Source organism: Lathyrus oleraceus, chromosome 7 (genome assembly GCF_024323335.1).
Source record: "Lathyrus oleraceus cultivar Zhongwan6 chromosome 7, CAAS_Psat_ZW6_1.0, whole genome shotgun sequence".
In the NCBI taxonomy this organism is placed as follows: Eukaryota; Viridiplantae; Streptophyta; class Magnoliopsida; order Fabales; family Fabaceae; genus Lathyrus; species Lathyrus oleraceus.
The window spans coordinates 503,763,965-503,790,176 of NC_066585.1; the positions used below are offsets into that span (position 1 = coordinate 503,763,965).

General features: G+C 34.5%; 1 protein-coding gene, 1 non-coding gene and 1 pseudogene across 2 annotated transcripts; 2 read left to right on the forward strand and 1 right to left on the reverse strand.

The window, feature by feature from the left end:
* Positions 1-2,820: 2,820 nt before the first annotated feature.
* Positions 2,821-4,594, forward strand: LOC127107237 (transcription factor bHLH95-like; annotated as a pseudogene).
* A 4,333-nt stretch (positions 4,595-8,927) lies between these two features.
* LOC127107139 (transcription factor bHLH95) lies at positions 8,928-10,592 on the forward strand. The gene is made up of 3 exons (XM_051044416.1): positions 8,928-9,309; positions 9,846-10,334; positions 10,502-10,592. The coding sequence occupies exons 1-3, from the start codon at positions 8,953-8,955 to the stop codon at positions 10,583-10,585; spliced, it is 930 nt and encodes a 309-aa protein (XP_050900373.1). The 5' UTR covers positions 8,928-8,952; the 3' UTR covers positions 10,586-10,592.
* A 3,080-nt stretch (positions 10,593-13,672) lies between these two features.
* On the reverse strand, positions 13,673-13,779 carry LOC127108798 (small nucleolar RNA R71). Its single transcript, XR_007796309.1, has one exon. It is a non-coding gene; the product is annotated as a small nucleolar RNA R71 (small nucleolar RNA).
* Positions 13,780-26,212: the final 12,433 nt, after the last annotated feature.

Consider the following 26,212-nt stretch of genomic DNA (forward strand, 5'->3'; position numbering starts at 1 on the left):
GGCACAATGAAGAGATGCGTAGAAAGAAGAAAGGAAGGCCAAACAGCACACGTATCAGAACAGAGATGGATTCCACAGATAAAATGATAAGATTATGTAGTATCTGTCGTCAACCAGGACACAACAAAAACAACTGTCCCAATCAAGGAGCATCATCTAGATCTTAAGATTTTTGTAACATTTTATCTAGACCTTAAGCTTTTTGTAACATTTTATCTTGATCTTATGCTTTTTGTAACATTGTATTTCTGTAACAATCAATCAATATATATCATTAAGTTCTTGTTACAACGAGTTTCATAACCAACATCAGTACAAAACATCTGAAAACATAAATAATTCTAACTGATTACAACAATCAAATTAATGTCGTCTCGACCAAACATCATTTCCCTAGCATCCTTATCAGTCTTCATTCGCACCCAACCAAAGATACTGTCAAGTCTCTCAATACTTCTGATTTTTTCCCCTTCTGGTATTTTCCCGTCTAACCATCGAACCAGCTCCCTCTTCAGTTGATCTAACGTGGTGATGTTCCAAAACAACATCAGCAATTGAGGTTTGTCTCTCGCATAAATCACCTTACCGTATCGGCGACGAACACCAAACATGATAGCCAAATGATTATATGAGTTGTGGAACAATAGGTCACACAACGCATCTATTTATAAGACAAAAAAGGCATTTTATGAGGGACTCGCCAATTGAGTTGGCGCCTCCTTTTAAAACATACACATAGGCGCCAATTGGATTGGCTAGGGCACCTACCCTAGCCTAGGGCACCTGCCCTAGCCTAGGGCACCTGCCCTAGCCAATCCAATTGGCGCCTCCATTCAAGTTTTAACAACAGTCTCCATATGAACAACTTTCATGTTCATCAAAAATCCATTTGAAACTTGGAAGCTCATCATTCATTTCAAAACATTATAGATCATTTTGACAGAAACCCTAATTTTAGGTCAACTTCGCAGGGACCTAACTCACTCATTTTTAATTATTTTGAGGTGGGACCAAGTGCATTAGAAAATTTAAGATGTCTACTTCAAATGTTATGTTGGACAAAATTTCATAACTCTAAAAGAAACACATGAAATAATGCAAGACATTATAGGTCAGATTACAGTTGAAACCCTAATTTTAGGTCAACTTCGCAGGAACCTAACTCACTCATTTTTAATTATTTTGAGGTGGGACCAAGTGCATTGGAAAATTTAATATGTCTACTTCAAATGTTATGTTGGACAAAATTTCATAACTCTAAAAGAAACACATGAAATAATGCAAGACATTATAGGTCAGATTACAGTTGAAAAACTCAGAAGTCCAACTTCAACTGCCCATAACTTTCTCATAAAAAATCCAAATGATGCAAAATTTATATCCAAATTCATTGTCTTGAAAAGATATACAACTTTCATGTTGAAGGGTTTTTCATTTGAGGCTTTTTTAAGGGAGTCGCCAATTGGATTGGCGACCCCTCTTAAAAAATACACATAGGCGCCAATTGGATTGGCTAGGGCAGGTGCCCTAGCCAATCCAATTGGCGCCTCCTTGTAATTTTTAAGAGGAGTCGCCAATCCAATTGGCGCCTCCTCCTAAAAGTGGGGTAGATTGGGAATTTTTCTGAAAAGTGGGTTATTTTGGGAATTTCTTCGAAAAAGTGGGTTATCTCGATAAATTTGCCTATTTAGAGAGGATAATATATATATATATATATATATATATATATATATATATATATATATATATATATATATATATATATATATAATATATATATATATATATATATTATATATATATATATATATATATATATATATATATATATATATATATATATATATATATTAGGTATTATGAAATAATTTTATAGGATAAGAGGTTAAAGGTAGAGTTAATGTGAACTAGAAAGAAAACATAAACAAATTATATTATAGAATGAAAAATAACGTATGACTATTTTTTTAAGTAAAAAATTATGTTTATAAATCATAATGTAAAATTTATTATTTAAATTGATTAAAATTAATTAAATTTAGGTGAACACTGATACTTTGAAGTTTGCTTGACTATGTAACTTTCATCCCATCATTTTATGCCATGTCATATATTTATATTAATTAACTAATTAATTAAAATTTTAAATTAATTTAACCAACACTACCAAATAAATTCATGGTACCCACAAATATATTAAATTTAATATCTTGATAATAACTTCGTATTGGAAAATGTACTTATAGTTTCATCTTTTAGATCTTTCTATTGGTGGTAGTATTAACAGAAAACATCTATCACAATGTTAATGGTATAATTACTTATAATTATATTTTTTTTAATAATTAAAATTAAAATTAAAATCATAAATTAGTCATTTTAATGTGTCGGTTTGTCCAAATCCAAGTGAATTAACATGACTTTTCCAAAACTGCATATAAGGTTTTTCAAAACTGCGGCCACACACAATAATATCAATAAACTCACTTTAACACAAATCATGCATGTAGTATAAGTTTTATATAGTAGGATCCTAACGCGTGTTGAGTTTGTTTTACACAGTTCTTAAATTTTGATTTGTATTTTTTATGACAAATATTATTATGATTAGTTTCTATGTATTTTCTAGAATTTTCAATAACAACCATTGTATTTTGAATAAATTTTAGATACTTCTATACTAAGTTTGTTATTTTCAAATTTTATTTTAATATTATTTTTTTAGTAGTTTCTACTAAACTCTGATATATTTCTATATAAATATATTAGTTCTTTTATCTTTTTTGTTAAAACTTTTTTATCTTTCTTATACTCTATTTCTTTCGCATAGCCATGAGTGTAGATCATGATGATGGTGTTTATGCTAGTTTCAGGTGGGAAAATCAATCATGGAGTGATCTCTTAAATTTTGAAAATTTAGGTGAGAGTAGTGAACAAAAGTTAAATATGAAATCATTGAACCATAAAGAAGGACTTAATCAAGGAGAAGTTTATGTGAATAAAAAACAAAATCGAGTTGGGGTTGTGATTAGAAGTGAGATGAAATATATCGTGATTTAGATCATGAAATGCATATCTTGGCCGAGAGAGAAAGGAGAAAGAAAATGAGGAATATGTTCTCTAGCCTTCATGCTTTGCTTCCTGAACTACCTTCAAAGGTAAATTCATTTTCTTTTTCAATTAGTTTAAGAGTAATAATCGCATAATCAAATATAATTTTTACTATTTTAAAGATCTAATTGTTGTTGTGTAATATTAGAGGTTGGAGAATTACCGAATGATGAATTCCAAAATTTTCACATTAAAATTGCGATTGTCTGGTTCTCTACATATTAAATTTTTATATTTGTTCGCATAAGTAAAAATTAATAAAAGATCAATATAATCTTTTTATTAAAAAAGATATAATTTTATTTTAATTATGTTAGCATGATAGTACTTACTTAAAATAAGATGTAGTAAGCACACAATATAAGAGCTTAATGAGATTTTTATTTTGACTAGAAGAACTTGAAATAAAATTAGGCTTGAACAAATCTAAGTCATATTTTACTTATCTTTAAATGAAATTTTAGAATATTAGATGTCTTTGTCCTAAAAATCAACTCAATAAAAAGAAAATAATATACATATGAGGACAACCATCAGAGTAAGACTTTTGTGTCATAATGATTTATTTACTAATTAAAATGCTTTACTTTTTATGATTTTTTTGCAGGCTGATAATTCAGCAATTGTGGATGCAACAGTGAAGAAAATTAAAAATCTAAAGAAAATTATTGAAATGTTAGAAAAGAAGAAGAAAGAAAAACTTAAATATGTATCCTTATTAGGAAGTGAGTCATCATCTCTGATCAAAAAACCACATTGGCATCCCTATGAATCAAGGGAAGCAATCATAGCTAATCATTGATCCTCAAGTTATAATAATAACTTTCCTACTAGTGCAATTGCTACTTCATATCATAGTTCAAAAGCATTAGTACAATCTACTCCTCCACCACAACAAGTAGCTTTTCGAACATGGTCTTATCAAAATGTTGTCTTAAACATTTATGGTGGTGAAGCACAATTCTGTATATGTGCTACTAAAATATTAGGTCTTTTGACAATGATTGCTTTTGTGCTGGAAAAATATAGGATTGATGTTGTAGTTGCCAACATTACATGCAATGGAAATGGAAACTTCTACATGATTCTAGCTCATGTAAGTTTCAAACCAAATCTTTATCATCTCTATGGTTTATATGTGATATCATATTAGACTTGTCGAAACTATAATAAAGTTGTACCTAGCAATTATAATAATTTATTAACTTATTAAAAAAAGTTATTTAGCGTGAATAACTTAGTTAAATCATGTTGGTTTTTCAGGCTAGACAATGTTTACAGGATTCAATTTCAGTGGAGGAAACTTACAAGCAAGCAACTAAAGAAATTATGATGTTGATCTCTTAAAGTTTAGACTATAGAACTTGTCTTTGCATTCCATATAAACTTTAATTTAGTTTCTCCTCTCGAAAATTATTAGAAATGGTTAAGCTTGCATGATTGTATTAAGATCAAACATGTATAATATTTTATTTTTATGGAATTATTATGGTGTTTTTTATTTAAGACTAGAACTACAGTGTTTAAACAAGCTTAAATATGCTATTTTTTTTCCAATATAAACTGCATAAATTTTATTTAAAGTAAATAAATTATGTATATAATTGACTAATTGAAACATATCCATTTCTATCATTTGAAGGGTGTCAAAACTATTATGGTAAAAAATAAAAAGAGTTAGTGACATATTTTTGTGCTTTTGGTTAGTAATCAAATAAGAAAAGCAATAACATACAATACAAGCATGCTTGGTGATCTCAAACCACTTAAACAAATCCCAACCTTATGGTTAAGGAGCCAAATATGCTATGATCCTTGAGGCAATGCATTTGTGCAATAACATGATGCCATGAGGGATCTTAGGGTCAAAATTAGGGTCTTACATAACCCCCTTACCTGTAATCTCTGGCATTTTATTAGTTTTGATTTGAAAACTTCTTACTTTTGGGTTTTTGTTCGTACTTTTCCCTTTTCCCTTGGAAACAATAAAAGTGCGGTGGAGACTCTTGTTATTTGATGTCTAGCTTATCCATAACTTGATGATCATGAATTTACCGCTACACCAGCCAAGTGATGGCTTAACAAAGGTAACCAACTAAACGTAAGAGGAAATATTACCTAACTATCAACCAAGTGATATCTTAAAAAAAGGTAATAAATTCAAAAGAAAAAGATTACAAACTACTAGCCAAGTGATAACTAAACAAAGCTAACCAACCAAAGGTAAGAGAAATATTACCTAACTATCAGCCAAGTGATAGCTTAACAAAAGGTAATAAATTCAAAAGGGAAAGATTACCAACTACCAGCCAAGTGATATCTTAACAAAGGTAACCAACCAAAGGTAAGAGAAATATTACCTAATTATCAGCCAAGTGATAGCTTAATAGAAGGTAATAAATTCAAAAGGGAAAGATTACCAACTACCAGCCAAGTGATATCTTAACAAAGGTAACCAACCAAAGGTAAGAGAAACATTACCTAATTATCAGCCAAGTGATAACTTAATAAAAGGTAATAAATTCAAAAGGGAAAGATTACCAACTACCAGCCGTGTCAGCCCAAGCCCAAAATTTTCAGTTTTCTCGGGCTTTTTATTCTTAGGGCTTTTTAGAGACATCTTTGGACCTGTCCAGCTGCTGCTGGGAACTTTCACTATAAAAAGAGGTCTTCTGCCAAAGAAAAAATCATCTTGGAATACGGCAAACCACAGTATTGTGAAGCAATCAAGTATTACAGAGATCAAGGCATTTGGAGAGCTGAAGAGATTCATGAGCGAGAGCGATTGAAGATCAAAGTCATCCAATTACTTGTAATGTGTAATTTTTATTTTGAATTTGTTTTAAAAAATATGAGTAGCTAAAGTCCCCAATGCTAGGAGGTGTCCCTGATTTAGAATTGTAATGAATTTGAGTTTACATTTGCATTTATAATATTTTGTTTACGGTAACCTTTTGATGTGTTTATTGCTTTCTCTTTCGGACCAATTGAGATTGATTTGTGGTTATCAATTAGGTTGGACCGTCATTGACAAGGTTTTCATAAGGTTGCTCTACAGTAGATATCACCTAGGACTAGGGATACCCTGTATGAACTAGAGCATTCTTGATATTATACAGCTTAACTTCACCCTAATTGGCTATGGACATAGGCATTAGGGTAGATTGATTAAAGGTTTTCTCACCAAGGACTTGGGAGAAAATACCCTTGAGAACTGGTAGTAATTGATATGTGTTGATGCATTAGTAACTCAGAGTTGTTACAGGGATAAATCATACACCTTCCCTAGCATTGTTCCTTTTTCTCTATAAACCCTTATTTTCATATTCCTTTACCTTTACTTTTATTATTATATTTTCACACTCAAAAACCAAATTAATATTTTTTGTTTAATTGAATGATAATTTAAACTTAATACTAACGTCCAGTCCTTGAGATCGACGTTCGGATAATTTCCCCCTTATTACTATAAAAGGCAAAATAGTACACTTGCTATTTTCCCGATCAGGAGGGTATTAGTACCCCTAACATCCATGGTACTCCATGGGAACCGTTTTGATTGTTCTTGCTCGAATGAGTGTTGTCTAAGGATTACTCACGAAACAATAAGGGAAAATGAATGGAATAAATAGAGTGCTCGAAGAGGATTAGTGCCATCATGCATACATATCTTTATAGTGCAATAAGGAATTCAGAGCTCCGTAGTTCATAGAACTAATGGTAGGAGGTGAAGATATGTTTGTGATAAAGGTGTGATCCAAACCAAAGAATTATGTGATTCGAACTCCCAAAAAGGATGAAAACTTAACACAAGAGTAAAATTGGTATAAACTAAGACGTGGAGGAGACTAGGCATACCCTATGTATTGTCATGATCGAAAAGAATGAATTAAGTGTTTGGCATCAAGGCAAACATCTCTTGGTTCACAAGCAAATACAAGATGGAGCTCAAAGGGGTAATGTATTTGGCTCAAAGATAATAATGTAACACAATAAGTGAATGAAGATAGACTCATGAATGTATCATGGAGATGAATGGAGTGATAAGGAGAATAACCAAAGTCAAAGAATTGAGGTTTTTGGTGAAAGTGACTGAACAGTATAATTAGGAACCAAAGGTAAGGGTATATTGGAATCCATAGGGGTAACTAGTATTTGCAACCCAAGAGTAAAGGTGGAATGACTAAGATGTGGAGGGACAAAGGCATACCCACTGTATTGTCATGACAAAAAAAATGAATTAGGTGTTTGGTTTCATAGTACAAACATCTCTTGGCACAAAGGTGGACAAGTGTCCTAAAAGGGTATATATGGAATTCCAAAGAAAGTTGTATTTGGTTTCAAAGAAGAAGTATATCACATGGATTGAATGATTCAATGATTGAAGGTAGATAATGGATCATGAAAGGTATTAATGGTTCCCTAAGGAAAAAGGAATAATTAGGATTGTGCTCTCCAAGGGTTCGAAGCCTTGTGCCAACGTATTCTCATCGTGCAATGAGAAAGTCAGAGCATTCGTAGTTCGTGAAACCACGAGAAAGAAGAGAAGAGATAAGGAAGTGTTTGCCTAAGCAACTTGGACTAACAAGACAAACAACTTCAAGGGTATGATTGCAGTGATGAATAATGTAACTCGTACTAACAAATTGGTAGAAACAAAAGTTTTTGTCTAAGGAACATGGACTCACAAGACAAACTCAATTTCAAAGGTTAACTGCAGTGGAAACAAAGACAGAGGTATTTGTCTAAGCAAAAGAGATTCACAAGACAAACACAACTTCAAGGGTTGGTTACAGTGTTGTTTAGTACAGGGAATAATGTATCACTGTAGGGAACAAACAATTTGAAACCAAAGAAAAATGATATATTTGATCCATGAAGGAATAAACTATGAACTAAAGAGTTTTGGGTGAATATATGGTGTGTCTCTCACAAAGGTGTTGCTCTAAAAGAAGAAGTCTCACAATGTTCAATGCTCCCTAGTGAAAAACTCTCCCTACAACTATCATCCCATCATTTTATGCCATGTCATATATTTATATTAATTAATTAATTAAAATTTTAATTAATTTAACCAACAATGCCAAATAAACTGACGGTACCTTATAATTATATTAAATTTAATATCTTGATAATAACTTCTTATAGGAAAAATGTACTTATAGCTTGATCTTCTAGATCTTTCCATTAGTGGTAGTATTAAGAGAATACAAATCTAAAATGCCATAACTGATAAAAACAAAAAATGTCTATCTAAGTGATATGATTTGAATATAGCTTTATATAGATATCACAATGTTAATTGTATAAATACTTATAATTATATTTATTTTTTGAATAATTAAAACTAAAATTTTAAATTATAAATTAGTCATTTTAATGTGTCGGTTTGTCCAAATCCAAGTGAACTAACATTAATTTTTCCAAAACTGCATAGAAGGTTTTTCAAAACTGCGGCCACACATAGTAATTTTAATAAAAATCACTTTAGCACATATCATGCATGTAGTGTAAGTTTTATGTGGTGGGGTCCTAATTCGTGAGACATATATTGTGTTTGTTTTACACGATTCTTAAATTTTGATTTGTATTTTTGTATGACAAATATTATTATGATTAGTTTTTATGTATTTTCTAGAAATTTTAATAACAACAATTGTATTTTGAATAAATTTTAGATGCTTCTGTACTAAGTTTGCTATTTTTAAATTTTATTTTAATATTATTTTTTAGTAGCTTCTACTAAACTTTAATATATTTCAATATAAATATATTCATTCTCTTATCTTCTTTTTCACCTCTTTGGCTTTCTTATACTCTATTTCTTTCACAAAGACAAACATGACCATGACTGGAGATCATAATAATGGTGATTATGCTGGTTTTATTTGGGAAAATCAATCATGGAGTGATCTCTTAAATTCAGAAAATTTAGGTGAGAGTAACAAACAAAAGTTATATATGAAATCATTCAACCATAAAGAAGGACTTAATGAAGGAGAAGTTCATGTGAATAAAAAACAAAATCGAGGTGGGGTTGTGATTCGAAATGAGAATGATATAAATAGTGGGGGTAAAGATGAAATATATCGTGATTTAGATCATGAATTGCATATCTTGGCTGAGAGAGAAAGGAGAAAGAAAATGAGGAACATGTTCCTTAACCTTCATGCTTTGCTTCCTGAACTATCTTCAAAGGTAAATTCATTTTCATCTTCAATTAATTTAAGAGTAATAATTTCATAATCAAATAGACTTTTTTACTATATTAAAGATCTAATTGTTGCATTGTAGTATTAGAGCTTTTAGAATTACTAAATGATGAATTTAAAAATGTTCACATTAAAATTGCGATTCTCCAGTTCCCTACATATTAAAGTTTTTATATTCTTTCACATAAATAAAAAATAATAAAATATCAATTAAATATTTTTATTTTTATTACGTTAATATAATATTTATTTAAGTAGAATGTAGTAAGCACATAATATAAGAGCTTAATGAGATTTTTATTTTTACTAGAAGAACTTGAAATAAAATTAGGCTTGAACAAATATCAGTCATATTTTACTTATCTCCAAATGAAATTTTAGAGTATTAGATGTCTTTTTCCTAAAAATAAACTCAATGAGAAGATAATATACATAAGAGGATAACCATCAGAGTAAGACTTTTGTGTTATAATAATTTGTTTACTAATTAAAATATTTTATTTTTTAATGATTTTTTTGCAGGCTAATAATTCAACAATTGTGGATGCAGCAGTGAAGGAAATAAAAAATCTAAAGCAAATTATTGAAAAGTTAGAAAAGAAGAAGCAAGAAAAGCTTAAGTATGTATCCTTATTTGGAAGTGAGTCATCATCTGCGATTAAAAAAACACATTGGCATCCCTACAAATCAAGGGAAACAATTATAACTGATCATGGATCCTCAAGTTATAATAATAATTTTCCTACTAGCGCAGTTGCAACTTCATGTAATAATTCGAAAGCATTAGCACAATATTCACCTCTACCACAACAAGTAGCTTTTCGAACATGGTCTTATCAAAATGTTGTCTTAAACATTTCTGGTGGTGAAGCACAATTCTGCATATGTGCTACTAAAATATTAGGTCTTTTGACAAGGATTATTTTTGTGTTGGAAAATCATAGGATTGATGTTGTAGTTGCCAACATTACATGCAATAGAAATGGAAACTTCTACATGATTCTAACTCAAGTAAGCTTCAAACCAAATCTTTATCGTCTCTATGGTTTATATGTGATATCATATTAGACTTTTCGAAACTATAATATAGTAGTGCCTAATAACTATAATAATTTATTAACTCATTAAAAAAATTTATTTAGCGTGAATAACTTAGTTAAATCATGTTTATTTTTCAGGCTAGACAATGTTTACAAGATTCAATTTCAGTGGAGGAAACTTACAAGCAAGCAGCTAGAGAAATTATGTTGTTGATCTCTTAAAATTTAGATTATAGAACTTGTCTTTGCATTCCATATAAACTTGAATTTATTTTATCCTCTTGAAAATCGTCAGAAATGGCTAAGCTTGCATGATTGTATTAAGATCAACCAATTGTAATATTTTGTTTTTATGGAATTATTATTGTGTTTGTCATTTGATGCTAGAATTATGATGTTTAAACTAGTTTAAATATTCTATTTGATTTTTTTTCAATATAAACTGCATAAATTTTATTTAAAGTAAATAAATTTATGTTTATTATTGACTAATTGAAACATATCCATTTATATTATTTGAAGTGTGTCGTAACTATTATGGTAAAAAAGTTATACACATGACATGATTTAGATTATTAAATTTCAAGACCTTTCTTTTTCCAAAAATCTCAAAAAATATTAATAATTTAAGAAATATTAAACACCCCACATAATACTATCTAGAATCGTATTAAGTAGTAAGTACAATCATCATCTAAATTACATCCACAAATATACTAAATGTATATAATACATAAGAAATAATACAATAGATGTCCAATAACTAAATCAGATAAGAAACACAACGTGATTATCCATCATAAATCACAGTCTTCAACCTTCAGGTGTTCCTACCAATCCTTTAGCTCCTGCAACTAAGCTGAAAACAAAAACATGATTGGGATGAGATTACTAAACCTCATTGTAGTTCCCTATCTTATGGGTCCACTCGGCTCTACAGAGTTTTATTACTATTCCCATACTATTAATACCACTCTCACATATTAGATGCACAACGAGAGCAACAAAGCTCTTATATCTCCTAATAATATAGGAATACCAAGCTCACGACTTCACTTGTCATGTAACTCAAGGGTGATTATCCCCAAACCCAATCACATGAATTTACTAATCTATTAGTCAGATATGGTTAATCGTTTCTGGTCACATTGAATTACACCGTGTTTTTGACTCGGATTTCACATGTTTATTAGGAATTTATTATCATTTTGTTTGTATTATGCTCTCTTTTCTCTTGTTTTCAGATATTTAGCACTTTCGGACCCTTTTTGGAAGAAACGAAGCAAAAAGACCTAAAATTAGGGTTTTTCGGCAAAATTACACACATGGCGGCCGCTATAGGAGAAGCCAGGAGTCATCAGCCCTCAACTAGGAGGTAACCGCCACATTCCCATGATCCATCCCATTTACACACATGGCGGGCGCCACCTTTGAAAGTCACGTTCCCACTAGGGGGAAGTTGGAGGGCACCATGGTCTTTGCAAGCTGCTGAAAACCTCTATAAATAGCTCGTTTCATTTCGTTTTCTAATCATCCAACTTAGACTTACAACACTAAGCATATATTTATCATTTGTAATAGCGGTAATCCGTCATATCGGGGGGGGGGGGGGGGGGGTTATCGCACCTTAGTGAGGTTTAGTTGGGTCACTTCGAGTTGCTATCGTCTTTAGCTTCAGGAGTCGGAGGTTTATTTTTGTACCAAATTTAAAGCCCTCCATTTGGAGCAGATTCTTATTTATCGCTTTACTTATTTATTCTCTACATCGCTTTTATTTATTTATTTTCCGCATCGCTTTTATTTTATTTATTTCCCGCATCGCTTTTATTTTATTTATTTCCCGCACTCGCTTTACTTTATTTATTTTTCCGAACTCTCTTTACTTTATTTATTTTCCGCACCCGCTTTACTTTATTTATTTTCTGCACTCGCTTTACTTTATTTACTTTACGCACTTTACTCGCTCTCTACGCCTCACATTCTAAAATAAACTTTTCATCATGATTAACACTGTTGTGTTCGTTTGTGCTACCCTGTCTGGACAAATCTCTTAAAGGTTAGAATGTAAGGATCGCGGTTAAAGTAATATTTCACATATTGAATCTGTAGAAATACTTTAAAGGCTGTTTTGATTTTTAACTTGAGTTTTCTAAAACAAACTTGGTTATTTTTAATTATTCGAGGAGTGCGAAAGCACCCTGGCTTAGTAACTAGGAATTTTTATCACTTTAAGGAAAAACTATTTTTTAAACTATTTTCGGACACGTTGATAGATTTAAAATCAGGAAACTCCTTGGGTAAACTTTCCAAATCAAAATCACTTTTCAACTAAGTTTACGAGTCTCATTTCTTAAAAATAGGTTTACTACTTTAGCGTTCTGCGCACCTTTTATAAGTGACAATAAAAGGCCTTGACTTAAGGGTAAACTCGGTTCTGAATACGCGAAAGCGACAGTTCCTGTTAAATTGATTCTTTTCAAGATTAGAAAATATTGCCTCATAAGTAGTTCTATTTAGACAATCGAAACATCACTTAATTGACGTGAATTACATTCAACTTGTCTTTACCTATATTTATTATTTACCGTCATTTTGCAAACCCAATATCTCTTTTACACCGTCTTAGATAAACACCGTAACAATAGTAATCGATAGATTGACGATTGGTCTTTGGGGGATCGATATTCTTTTATATTACTTTGACGTTATTCGTGCACTTGCGAATCCACAACGATCAAGTTTTTGGCGTCGTTGCCGGGGACCAACTTCATCATATTTTGTACCCTGTTGTTACACCGTCTAGACTAAGGCATTATTAGCCGGTAAATGCGAAGAACCCGTAGTATCGGAAATTTAGTAGATCCTTTAGCGGAACCTGAACGTCATACTTGTACACGCCTCTTACTCATCCGAATTAAGAAAGCTATGGCCAAGAATCGCGATAGGAGACCTCTTAAGGAATTCGCCCAACCGTATGATGAGGAACCTAGTTCGAGTATAGTAAACCCCCTTATTCCTGCTAACAATTTTGAACTAAAATCGTCTTTGTTGCAATTAGTGAAACAAAACCAATACGCGGGTCTCTCTACTGAGAACCCGAATCAACATTTAAAAGTTTTTATCCAACTAGCCGACACCTTTAAATCTAACGGCACTTCACCCGATGCGATCCGTTTAAGATTATTTCCTTTCTCCCTCAGGGATAGAGCATGTTCATGGCTAGATTCACTTCCATCTAATTCAATAACTACCCGGGAAGACCTTAGGAGAGCATTCCTTGCTAGATATTTCCCCCCTAGTAAGACTGCTGTTCTTCGAAACCAAATAACTAGATTTGCTCAAAACCAAGGAGAATCGCTTTTCGAAGCTTGGGAGAGATATAAAGAGCTATTAAGAGTCTGTCCACACCATGGCCTAGAACAACGGCTGCAAACACTAACACCGTAGCAGTAGTCCACACAGAGTGCGAACTCTCTGGATCTAAAGGACACGAATCGGCAAAGTGTAACCTTTTGAACGAACTGAATACCGATCAAGTGAATTACGCCCAAGGTAACCCATTTTCAAACACTTACAAACCTGGATGGAAGAATCATCCAATTTTCTCCTATAAAAACCAGAACCCTATCCAAAATCATGCACCTCAGAGACCGCAAGGTTATCAAGCCCAAAAACTAAACCAACCTATGCAAGTTATGCCCCAGAAGTCTAACCTTGAGAAGATCATGGAGAGCTTTATATCGGGCCAGACTCAGCAAAATAAAGAATTCCTAAACCAGGACATTCACGTAAACGAACTTATAACACAATTAGGAACCAAGGTTGATCAGATAATCACTCACAACAAGATGCTTGAAACCCAGATCTCACAGGTAGCACAAAACCAAGCCCCACAAACTACACCTGGAGGCCAATTTCCTGGACAACCAACCAAACCCTCGAGGGCAAGCTAACGCTATCTCGATACGAAGTGGGACCGCTTACGAAGGGCCTCAGAACCCAGCAATGAGCGAGTCCAAAACTTCTAAAGAAAATATGCCTACCAACCAAAAAGAGGAACCGGAGGAACCCGAGAAACAAACCAACCAAGAAGGTGAAGCCAATGATAAAACTTACAAACCACCACCCCCATACAAACCACCAATCCCGTACCCGCAAATACTTAAACAAACCAAAATCAATAACCAATACCAAAAATTTATAAAAGTGATAGAAAATCTTCATGTAGAGATTCCTTTCACCGAAGCTATCACCCAAATTACGTCTTACGCCAAATTTCTCAAAGACATCTTAACCAACAAGCGTAGGCTCGACGATCCAAAACCCTTGGAATGCAACTTTATTTCTGAGGATAAACTTGCTAAGAAGGAGAAAGACCCTGGTAGTTTTTCTATACCTTGCATTTTAGGGAGTCACGTGATCGACAAAGCTTTCCTAGACTTATGCGCTAGTGTAAGTTTAATGCCCTTAGCTGTATGTAAAAGGTTAAACTTAGGAGAATTGCAACCAACTAAGATGTCCCTCCAATTAGCCGATAGGTATGTTAAGTATCCTGTAGGCATTTTAGAAGACATCCCAGTTAGGATCGGTCAACTTTATATCCCAACAGACTTTGTGGTCATGGATATCAAAGAAGACGAAGATATCCCTATCCTTTTAGGTAGACCATTCTTATCAACAACCGGAGCTATAATAGATTTCAAAAGAGGGAAATTAACCTTCGAATTAGGGGACAAAAAGATCGAGTTCATTCTTTCAAAATTCCTGATGGAACCAATTCTAGGAGACGCATGTTATGCGATCGATATCATAGATGAATGCATAAGAGAATTTGATAAAGGAAAAGCTAAGATCGAACCATTGTCAAACCCGAATGAAAAGGATGACGAGTTAGAGGAAACGGAACCTCACACTAACGAATGTCTGGATCTTACTCCAGACCCTTCACCTAACTCTCAAAAACCAGCCCAAGAACTTAAGGAACTACCCAAGAACCTAAGGTATGAGTTTTTGGATGAAGAAATGAACCTCCCAGTAATAGTTAGTGCCATCTTAAACCAAGACGAGACGAATCTACTCTTGAATGTTTTAAGAAGATACCCCTCTGCCTTAGGGTACAACATATCTAATCTAAAAGGTATAAGAGAAGGATCAACCCTGTGATGAGCGAGGTAGTAAATAAGGAAGTCCTTAAATTATTGGAAGCTGGTATAATCTATCATATTTCTGATAGTAAGTGGGTAAGTCTTGTACATGTGGTACCCAAGAAGGGAGACATCATAGTTGTGCAGAACGAGAAGGGAGAGCATGTCGTTAAACGCATAGAAGGCGGATGGCGTATGTGCATAGATTATAGGAAGCTCAATAAGGCAACTAGGAAAGACCATTTCCCCCTTCCATTCATATATCAAATGCTGGAGCATCTTGCCAGACACTCTTACGTTTGTTATATTGATGGATATTCTGGATTTTTCCAAATACCCATTCACCCCGAGGATCAAGAGAAAATAACCTTTACCTGTCCTTACGGAACGTTTGCTTATAGAAGAATGCCGTTTGGACTCTGTAATGCGCCAGCTGCTTTCCAACGTTGTATGATGTCAATCTTCGCAGATTATCTCAATGGAATCATGGAAGTATTTATGGATGACTTCTCGGATTGTGGATTCACTTTGAAAACTGCCTTATTAACCTTGAGAAAATCCTAGAGAGATGCATAAAAGTTAACCTTGTGTTAAACTGGGAGAAGTGCCACTTTATGGTTAAAGAAGGCATAGTGTTAGGACATATAATATCTGAAAGAGACATTGAGGTCGATAAAGCAAAAATAGAATTTGTAGAAAACCTTAACCCTCCTAAGACAGTTAGAGAAGTCTGTAGTTTCCTTGGACACGCCGGTTTCTACCGACGCTTCATAAAAGACTTCTCTAAAATAACGAAGCACCTGACCGACCTTCTGATGAAAGACATCAAATTCATTTTCGATGAAAAATGCATCGAAGCCTTTAACCGTTTAAAACAAGCATTAATTTCAGCACCCATTCTACAAGCCCCGGATTGGACTAAATCCTTCGAAATAATGTGTGATGCTAGCGATTTCGCTATAGGAGTTGTTTTAGGGCAAAGAAAAGATAAGAAACTACACGTAGTATATTATGCAAGTAGAACCCTAGATGCTGCTCAATTAAATTATACAACAACAGAGAAGGAACTCCTAGTTGTAGTTTTCACAATCGATACATTTAGGTCTTATCTTGTAGGATCTAAGATTATAGTATATACAGACCATGCATCTATCTGTTACCTTCTGAGCAAAAAGGATGCAAAACCTAGATTACTCAGGTGGATCCTTTTACTACAAGAATTCGACTTAGACATTAGAGACAAAAAAGGAACAGAAAACGTAGTTGGTGACCATCTTTCCAGATTAGAGCATTTAAAGCCAGATCATTTACCGATAAATGATGACTTCACCTATGATAGAATAGTAGCTAAGATAGATACTGCTCCCCTTGAGCCTGATAGAGACAACCTTGGGACGATTTTGAAAATTAGCAGAGTACCATGGTACGTTGATTTTGTGAACTATCTATCCGCTGATATCATACCACCTGACCTCAACTATCAACAGAAGAAGAAGTTCTTTAAAGATATAAAACACTTCTATTGGGACGAACCACTCCTTTTCAAAAGAGGAACTGATAACATATTTCGACGTTGCGTCCCGGAAGAAAAAGTCGGAAACATCATAGAACATTGTCACTCTTCACCCTATGGTGGACATTCAAGCACATCCAATACATACGCTAAGATCCTTCAAGCTGGTCTTTATTGGCCGACATCATGGCGTGATGTCCATGCTTATATTGTCCGATGTGACCGGTGCCAGCACACTGGAAACATCTCAAGACGTGACAAGATGCCTTTGAAGAACATTCAAGAAGTAGAATTATTTGACGTTTGGAGTATTGATTTCATGGGACCTTTTCCATCTTCATTGGGAAAAAAGTACATTTTGGTAGTCGTTGACTATATGTCCAAGTGGATAGAAGTTATAGCCTCACCCACCAACGACACAAGAGTAGTCATTAAGATGTTCAAGAATAATATCTTTCCCAGATTTGGAGTGCCACGATTTGTCATAAGTGATGGTGGATCACATTTTATATCCAGGATATTTAATAAACTCTTAAGGAAATATGGAGTAAAACACAGAGTAGCAACACCATATCACCCCCAGACTAATGGTCAAGTGGAAGTATCCAACAGAGAGATTAAGCAGATCTTGGAGAAAACTATATCAATATCTAGAAAAGATTGGTCTGAAAAGCTGACAGAAGCACTATGGGCTTACAGGACTGCTTACAAAACCCCTATTGGGACTACACCGTACCAGTTGGTCTACGGGAAGTCATGCCACTTACCTTTTGAACTCAAGCACAAGGCATATTGGGCCATCAAGACCCTAAATTTGGATTACCTAGCATCTGGGAAGAAGCGAATCCTTAATATTCACAAATTGGAGGAACTCCGCCAGAACGCTTACGAGAATGTCGTTATATACAAAGAGAGAACCAAAGCTTGGCACGACAAAAGAATCATCAAAAGGAATTTAATATAGGAGAGTCTGTTCTCCTCTTCAATCCGAGATTACGTCTTTTTCCAGGTAAGCTGCGTTCGAGATGGACAGGCCCCTTTGAGGTGTCCAAAATTCTGAAATCTGAAGCAGTTGAAATCTAGAACAACTCCTGTAATCCATTTTTGGTAAATGGACAAAGACTGAAGCAATTCCAAGGAGGTGACATACCCACATAATGTCATGACCAAACTCTGACCGACCCTCCAGTTCCTATCTCTAACATATAAAGTTCGAATCGTCAAGCTAACGACGTTAAACAAGCGCTGCATGGGAGGCAACCCATGATTTAATTTCCTTTACTTTTACTATTTCCAATTTTTATTTTTATTTGTTTTATATATATGTATATCTATATAGAGACTAACAGTTATAATATTCGTGATTTCAGGTGTCTTCTGTTTCTAATCTAACTTTTCAGGAATGGAGAATATTGACACTATGCCAGTAATATTTCGTGACCCAGTTCAAGAGCAGCGCTACACCATACTTTCACAGCGCCCAATGCTGCCCACCAGATATCCCGACTCGAGCTGCATAGAGGCATTAGGCATTGAGCCTAATGTCGGGCACTTGTGCAATCAGTTACAGTGGGATGAATATACAGATGCTATGCACGTGACTTACAAGAACCTGACTTTGGAGTTCCTGAGCTCGCTTATCTACGAGCCTTATGTTGGTCACGCCAGTGATGGAGGATACATTAACTTCAGGTTATTTGGGGCATAATAAACCTTCAACCACAAGCGTTTTGGCAACTTGCTTGGTTTTCAGATTGCATATGATGCTTCATCTGAGCTCCCCATGAGCTACTTTCTGAGCCGATACGTCGAGAAGTTTTGGAGCGATATCACATGTGGAGGTAGTCCTGGCCCTTCCACCCAAATATCCAACAGGATTCACAACCCTGCTTTCCGATACTTCCAGATGATCATTACCCACACCTTTCTGGGGAAGAGTGACCTTGATACGCATGTGAGTGTTGAAGAGATCTTCTTCATGTACTGTACCACTCAGTCACACCCGGTAGACTTTGGAGCTTTCTTGATCGAGAGTCTATATCTTAATGCTCGCTCTGCTGCGAGCCCTATACATGTTGGAAGCACGGTGACTCATATAGCCTCAGCCCTGGGACTCGATAAAATACTATCTCACCTGACGTCTTACTGCAGCTACACCTTGATGGATATTTATTTCTGTCTGGACCGTGGCCTCATGAGGAGATCTTCTTTCCAACCGAATCAATACAGGCTGTTAATTAAGGGTGAGACCATTCAATACTTCACTTTACCTGACACTCAGGTGACTTGTGTGATTGATCAGGCCAACTGGGCCTACGCCATAGAAGGGCGGGGAAAGACGGTAGATGTGCCGAAGATTGCATCGATCAGAATCAAAATGCGTACCAACAAGCCGAATCTCAAGACTCTGAGCATGCAGTCCGAATTAGTTAAGTTTCGCATGGAGATAGCTCAGCTTCACCAGAGCATTCTGATGTTGCTTTGCAGGTTGAAGTATCAGTTGCCGCACACGACACTGGGACTGATATACTGCATGATGAGATCACCGATTTCCGATGCCAGATCACAGAGCTTTGAGGATACGAATACGAAGAGACTCCACCGTACCCTGAGCATTGATGCCATCATGAACCGAGAAATACCGTTTGAATTTCCCTATTTTCCTGTTATTTACTATTCATGCTTATTTTTATTGTTTCCTCTGACATTATGCTTGCTTTATTTTTCCTAAGATCTCTGGACTCGTGAATTATTATTGACTCTTCATATATATATATATATATATATATATATATATATATATATATATATATATATATATATATATATATATATATATATATATATGCATTATTATAATTATTATGTTTTTATGTCCATTTTGTTTTATTTTTGTTTTATTTTACTTTACTATTTTATTTTGTTTTATTTTATTTGATTTTGTTTTGTTTTATCTTATTTTGTTTTACTTTATTTTGTTTTATTTTATTTTCGTTTTATTTTTATCAAGCTTAAATCAAAAACAAAAAAAAAACAGCATTCATGGATACCTATATACACCCCCATTACAAAAATGAAGACGGGAGGATTGAGGCCCAAGAAGCAAACAACATAGTGTAGCGGGGTATTCGTTACCATTAGAGATATTGACTAAATACAAGGTAAATCATACAATTCGAGTCGCCACCGCACTTCTATTTATCCAAAGGAATGGTTAGAAAGCGAACAAAAACCTAATAGTTTTAACAAAAACTAGTAAAAGAGAAATCAGAGATCTGGGTAAGGGGGTTGGTTATGTAATGGGAAGGTGTTAGGCCCCCAAAACATCCTAGGTACTCCTAGGGAGCCCTTTTCATACTTGTTGCAAGGTTGTTGTTTTGTGAAATTTTATTTGTGCAAACATGATTGAGGTGATGAAAGGAGAATATACAAGTTCCTTTACATTTTGTGTTTGGATGGATAAACCCATTGCCTACGTACCATCTTAAAAAAGATTAGGATCAAAACCTCGTAGTTCGAGGTAAAAATCTCAAAGACGAGTTGGTGAATTGATTGGTCCAAAAGCCTTAAGGTCTTTTGTTATCCAAGGGAGAAAACTCAACCTAAAATCACAAATCCACCATGTGAGGATAGCTTCAACATGCTAGTGAGGGGTTAACCCTATAATAAGCATGGAAGACTCGTTGTCCATCACTAAGGATATAGGTGAGTATTACATCTACCACAAGGATAACTCAAACTTAATAGCTAAAGGTTATGAAAAAGTTTTGATTAAGAGAGTGGCCATTGAAACCACAAAAAGACATTTGAACGGGTTATATTTACCAATTAGAAGTATATACAAAAATGGTCAAAGTTGACTTAAAGATTCAATTCAAAATAAGTGTTATGAAAAGAAGGTTTGAAAATCAAAAGCCTAAGGCTTAGGTTTCTAATGTTTGAAAACAATGGTTAAATGTTTGCACAAAAAGTTTTGGCTTGGGTTAGAGTGGAGAGAAGAAGAAGAAGGGCTAAAGTCCTAAGTAAAGCAAAAAGGTGAGGGATAAAGAAACAAAACCACAAATGGAGTTCCTCTCTTGAGATCATATTGATGATCCAAGTAGCTCCCATCCTTTGGAATAAGCAATCACACAAAGCAAATCTCAAGCAATCATCAATCAAATGAATTCTTGGAAAGACTCCTCAATGCATCTTGGATCTCTCTCTCTTGGAAGCTCATGGAAATGGTTCCCCAAATTTGAATCAAAGTGGAATCCCTAGCACAAGAACACACACATCAAAGAGTTTTATGAAGCAAATCAAGAATGGACAAGAGTGAGTTTAGAGGCTTGGTCCTTCTAATCCATCTTCAACATTAAGGTCCTTTTACTCCAATTTTTGCATAGGGAATGTCCTAGAAACTAAGTCCATTTCTCCAATTCTTTGCATTTGGTCCACATCAATCAAAACAAAACACAAGCACAATAATATATACACAATTATGTGCTCAAGTGAGCAAAAGGCAAATGGCATTAACATAAACATGTGCTCAAGTGAGCAAAGGGAAAAGCAAATGGATAATATGTGCAAGAATGGTAAATTGCATAAAAGTAAAGAGCAAAAAGTAAATGTTAATTGTTAATGGTTAGTGTTAGTAGTTAGTGTTCCATAAGGCAAATTTAGTGCTATGTTAAGCAATCGTAATTGGACTTATGTAGAAGTCACAACTATCTGAGGCCGGTCAATAATAATAACACAAGTTAGAAGTCTTGATTAGTGAACCAAGTTCCAACAACTTGCCAAGCCAAAAAGGAAAAGAGAATTGATCTTGTATTGGTTTAAGCCTTTTGCATGATTTAGAAAACAACCTATCCTTAATGCAAAGCCATTCACTTGATCAATTGATCAAGATGAATTATATTTGAATCAAGGAAGATTAAGTCTCCCTAATCAATGCTAACTTATCAACCTTCAACTCATTGATCAAAGAGAAAGAAGAAGAAGAAGAAGAAGAAGGAGATGAAGAATGGATAAGGAAAAAAGGAAAGATAAAAAATGCATAAGATGGAATAAGATGTACCAATCCATATGTATTGACCAAATGACATTGAAAGTCAAAGTCAAACAATAGAAAATCAGAAATGAGATGAAGATTGGAGATTAAACAATAAGCAAAATATTTTTAGCATTTTTAATATTAAAATAAACTTGAATTAAAAATAAAAGAAAGGTCAAACTTCAAAATCACTTCAAATCAACCTTGAAAGGTCCAAATGATTTATCCCAAGTTCAACAAGGTCAAACAAAGTTTGACAAAAAATTTCAGCATTTTTAAAAGTCAGAAACTATTTTTAATCAATTAAAAATGAATAAAAACAAACTAATTGAACTAAAATCTCAAATAAATCTCAAATCAATTAAAAAATTGATGAGAATATTTTTCATAGATCCATCATCATTCAAATAGGTTAGGAAAATATTTTTGTATTTTTTGAATATCAAAAACTATTTAAAATGAATTAAAAATAACCAGAAAAGAGAAAATTCCTAAAAAATATCAAATGACAAAACAAAAAATATTAAAAATCAAAATTAGAAACTAGAATTTATTTGGAGAAGAATGCAATTGGTCCCATATTTTTTGGAATTAAAATGAAGAAGATATTGATTTTTGAAAATAATGGAAATAAAAAGAAATTAAATCAGAAAATGAAAAATAACAAAAATCAGGGAGCGTTGGATCACATTCATTAATTGACGTGGCCAAATTGATGGTCCTGAAGCGCGCGTTCATGGTGAACCTTGGTCAAACGCGTCACACAAAGAATTAAAAAAAGTCATAACATCTAAAGGCTGAGATTGAATCTGGAGATGAGATCCAACGATCCAGATTCAAACTGGCAATGGACGGCCACCGGAGCCACCTTCTTCTTCGGTGAGCTTTCAAATTCCGGCCAGATTTGCAGGTTTTCAAACCTTCACCATTTTGCACGATCCTTATACCAAAATGAAGCCGGGGTGATGTACATCACCCCTGTAACCTTGAATCACATTCAAGATTCCTATAGGTTGAGAAATCTGAGGTGGAAGATTCAGGTATGAAAAATGCAGATCAAAGAAAAACAAAATTGAAGCTGCCACTAGCTTGCCTCTCAAGTGAGGACTTCAGAAAACACTTTAGCCAGGCAAATAGATCAAAGAAATGAGAGATTCGAAGCAAATAAGTTTGAACAACAACCTTTGAAGTGCAACTTTACAGGTCTTGATCCACTCCAAATCTTTTGTGCAATGTGTTCTTGAGGTAACAAGGAAACAAGGCTTAGAAATTTAAATTCAGAGATCAACAAATGAAGTTGAAATCTGAACTGTAAAATTGAAATGGAAAACTCAGAATTCCTTTAATGGAGGTTGGGATTTCACATGTGCAGAGCTTCAAGCGCCATTAGGTTGGTTTTTGAAGAGAATGAAGCATGCTATTTATAGCCAAGGCTGATGCAAGCAAGGAGAAAAATCGTGTGCATGGAACTTGGACTCTTCTTGCATGGGCCTGTACAGGCGCGTGCAAAGCCCAAAAATGGATGAAAATGCAAGTTGAACTCAAATGCCAATGGTTTGGACGTGTGATTAGAGCTGCATTGGCTTGTGCATGAAGTTATGATGTGAATTCCATAATTGAACCTAAACATTGAACTCTTCGAAAATGCCAATTAGAAAATCCAAACATAAGCATATGGGTAATGGTTGGAAAGGTATTGATGTAAGGAACAATTGTTATGTTGGGAAAAAATCCATTTGAAGTGTGGAAATTGGTGAATTTTGAGTTTAAAGTGTAATGTGCAAAACATGTCAAGGCAAGGTGTCCAAATTTGGCCAATGTTCAAGCCCCTCTGTTCCAATGATGCAAGCCTCAAATGAAAAAACCTCCAACAACAAAGTTGTAGATCTTTTCAAGACAATCAAAATGGACTTACATTTTTCATCATTTGGATTTTTGATGAAAGAGTTATGGGCACTTGAAGTTGGACTTTTTTGCCTTTCAATGCATTTGGTCCAAAAGGACCTATAATGTCTTGCATTATCACATGTGTTTCCTTTGAGATTTTGAAATTTTGTTCAACATAACATTTGAAGTAGACATCTTAAGCTTTCCAATGCATTTTATCCCACCTCAAAATCATAAAAAATTAATGAGTTATGTTCTTGGGAAGTTGACCCAAAATTAGGGTTTCAGTCAAAATGACCTATAATGTATTGGAATGGGAGATGACCTTCCAAGCTTCAAATAAATTTTTGATGAACATTAAAGTTGTTCATATTGTCCTTAAGAACATTTTTTCTTTTGGAGTCATCTCCCTTTGACACACACATAAAATGTTAGGTCTCAGTGCATTTCAGAATAGTTAGATGAATTGACTGATCAACTTCTCAAGTCCATGACTCATATCTTGATGAATTGATGATTGAGGATACTAAAATAAGTTCAAATATGCATGAAATGATGAACTAAATAACTTCCCTTGATTTCATTTGATCATGGGCTGAGGTTGCTTCAAGAGCAAGGCATTATGGTGCACAGATGAATTAGGGTTTCCCTGAGGAACCACCCTCAAACCCTTTGACTTGCTTTGATCAAAATGATGAATTGAGATGCTAGGGAGGCATATTTGATGGATTAGAGTTTTGGGAACCAATACCATGCTTGCTTTCATCTTCTCTTGGCCATGTCATTGCACAAATGATCTCCTAGAAGCTTTGAACCTTGTGATTGCTCTAGCTACAAACAAAAGATGTTAGTGACATATTTTTGTGCTTTTGGTTAGTAAACAAAATGAGAAAAGCAATGATATACAATTCAAGCATGCTTGGTGATCTCAAACCAACTCACAAGAGGTCCCATCCAAAAGCAAAGGGAACCAAGATACTTATGATCCTTGAGGCAATGCAAGTGCAATGTTATGATGTCATGAGGGATCTTAGGGACAAAATTGGGGTCTTACACATAGCCGACCCAAACCAAATCTGAAGACATGGCGGGCGTCATAGGCTTCATGGTGGGCGCCATGACGTAACGGGCAAATTTCCCTTTTTCATCATTTATGCCTTCTTCAACCTCTCCAAACCCATTTTCTTCTTCTCCCAACTCCACCAAAGTTCATAAAAAATTTCCAACCTTCTCATTTTCACTACAAGCCATTACAATTTCTCAACTTCACTTCTCCACTTCTCCACCAAAAATCCACTAAACTCTATTTTTTTCATTTCTTTTATATAAATTCTCATTTTTCTCTACAATCACCATTAATGGCCGGAATGGAGTTTAACAACATCATTCTTCGTGGAGGAAAGCCCAGTGAGCAACAAAACAAGATTTTGCAAAGATTGCAAACTCGGGAGATCCTCGCTACCAGGTATGTCGATGAAGTTTGTTTGTACACTCTAGGCACATACCATAGTGTTTTCCACATGCTTGATAATCTAGGATTACAATATATTTTTGCTAGTAAAGCACCCACCTACGATAGGCTCACTAGGGAATTTTTTAGTTCCCTAATTTACACTGCTTACCCCGACACCACTAGCACGGTAGGTACTGTATGTTTTAGAATGTTTAATGTAGAATACGAGTACCCTACCGATGCTTTAGTGGGTTTGCTCGGAATGCCTTATGGTGATGGTGCTATCTGTGAGATGCCCTTAGATACTGAATGGGCACTCGAGGCATTTACTTTTTGGATCAAATTATCTAATGTAAATGTCACTTCCTTTGACGGAATTTTGGCTTCTAATATCCATAACCTAACCATAAGTATTTTTTGATACCTCTTGGCATGTATTATATTCGGCCGGGAAAATTCTAACAAAGTAAATTCCCGAGAATTACTGTTTTTACAGGGGTGCCTCACTAATCGCAGGTTCATCCTGTTCCTTTCATGTTGGTCCATATGTCTACCATCCTTAAAAAAGGAGGAACCATCACTTTCGGTGGTTTGATTACCACCATTGCTAGAGCATTGCATGTATACACTGAGTTAGCCACCTTGGAACCACTCCCTCACCGCACCATTAACTTGAACCACTCCCTCACTTTCGGTGGTATCTACCTCATGATACATGGTGCAGCTGTACCCAGTGTTGTCCTACCTTGATTTCAGCGTACGGATGTGTGACATGCGAGGAACTGGACATACAATCTTGATGCTCCACCCTTTACCG

What these genes read in the sequence shown, in the direction of transcription:
- LOC127107139 (XM_051044416.1), top strand. Translation starts at nt 8,953, where the DNA reads ATGACCATGACTGGAGATCATAATAATGGTGATTATGCTGGTTTTATT. An exon ending in TTCCTGAACTATCTTCAAAG is followed by an intron (nt 9,310 to 9,845) that starts GTAAATTCATTT and finishes ATTTTTTTGCAG; the next exon opens with GCTAATAATTCAACAATTGT. An exon ending in TCTACATGATTCTAACTCAA is followed by an intron (nt 10,335 to 10,501) that starts GTAAGCTTCAAA and finishes TTTATTTTTCAG; the next exon opens with GCTAGACAATGTTTACAAGA.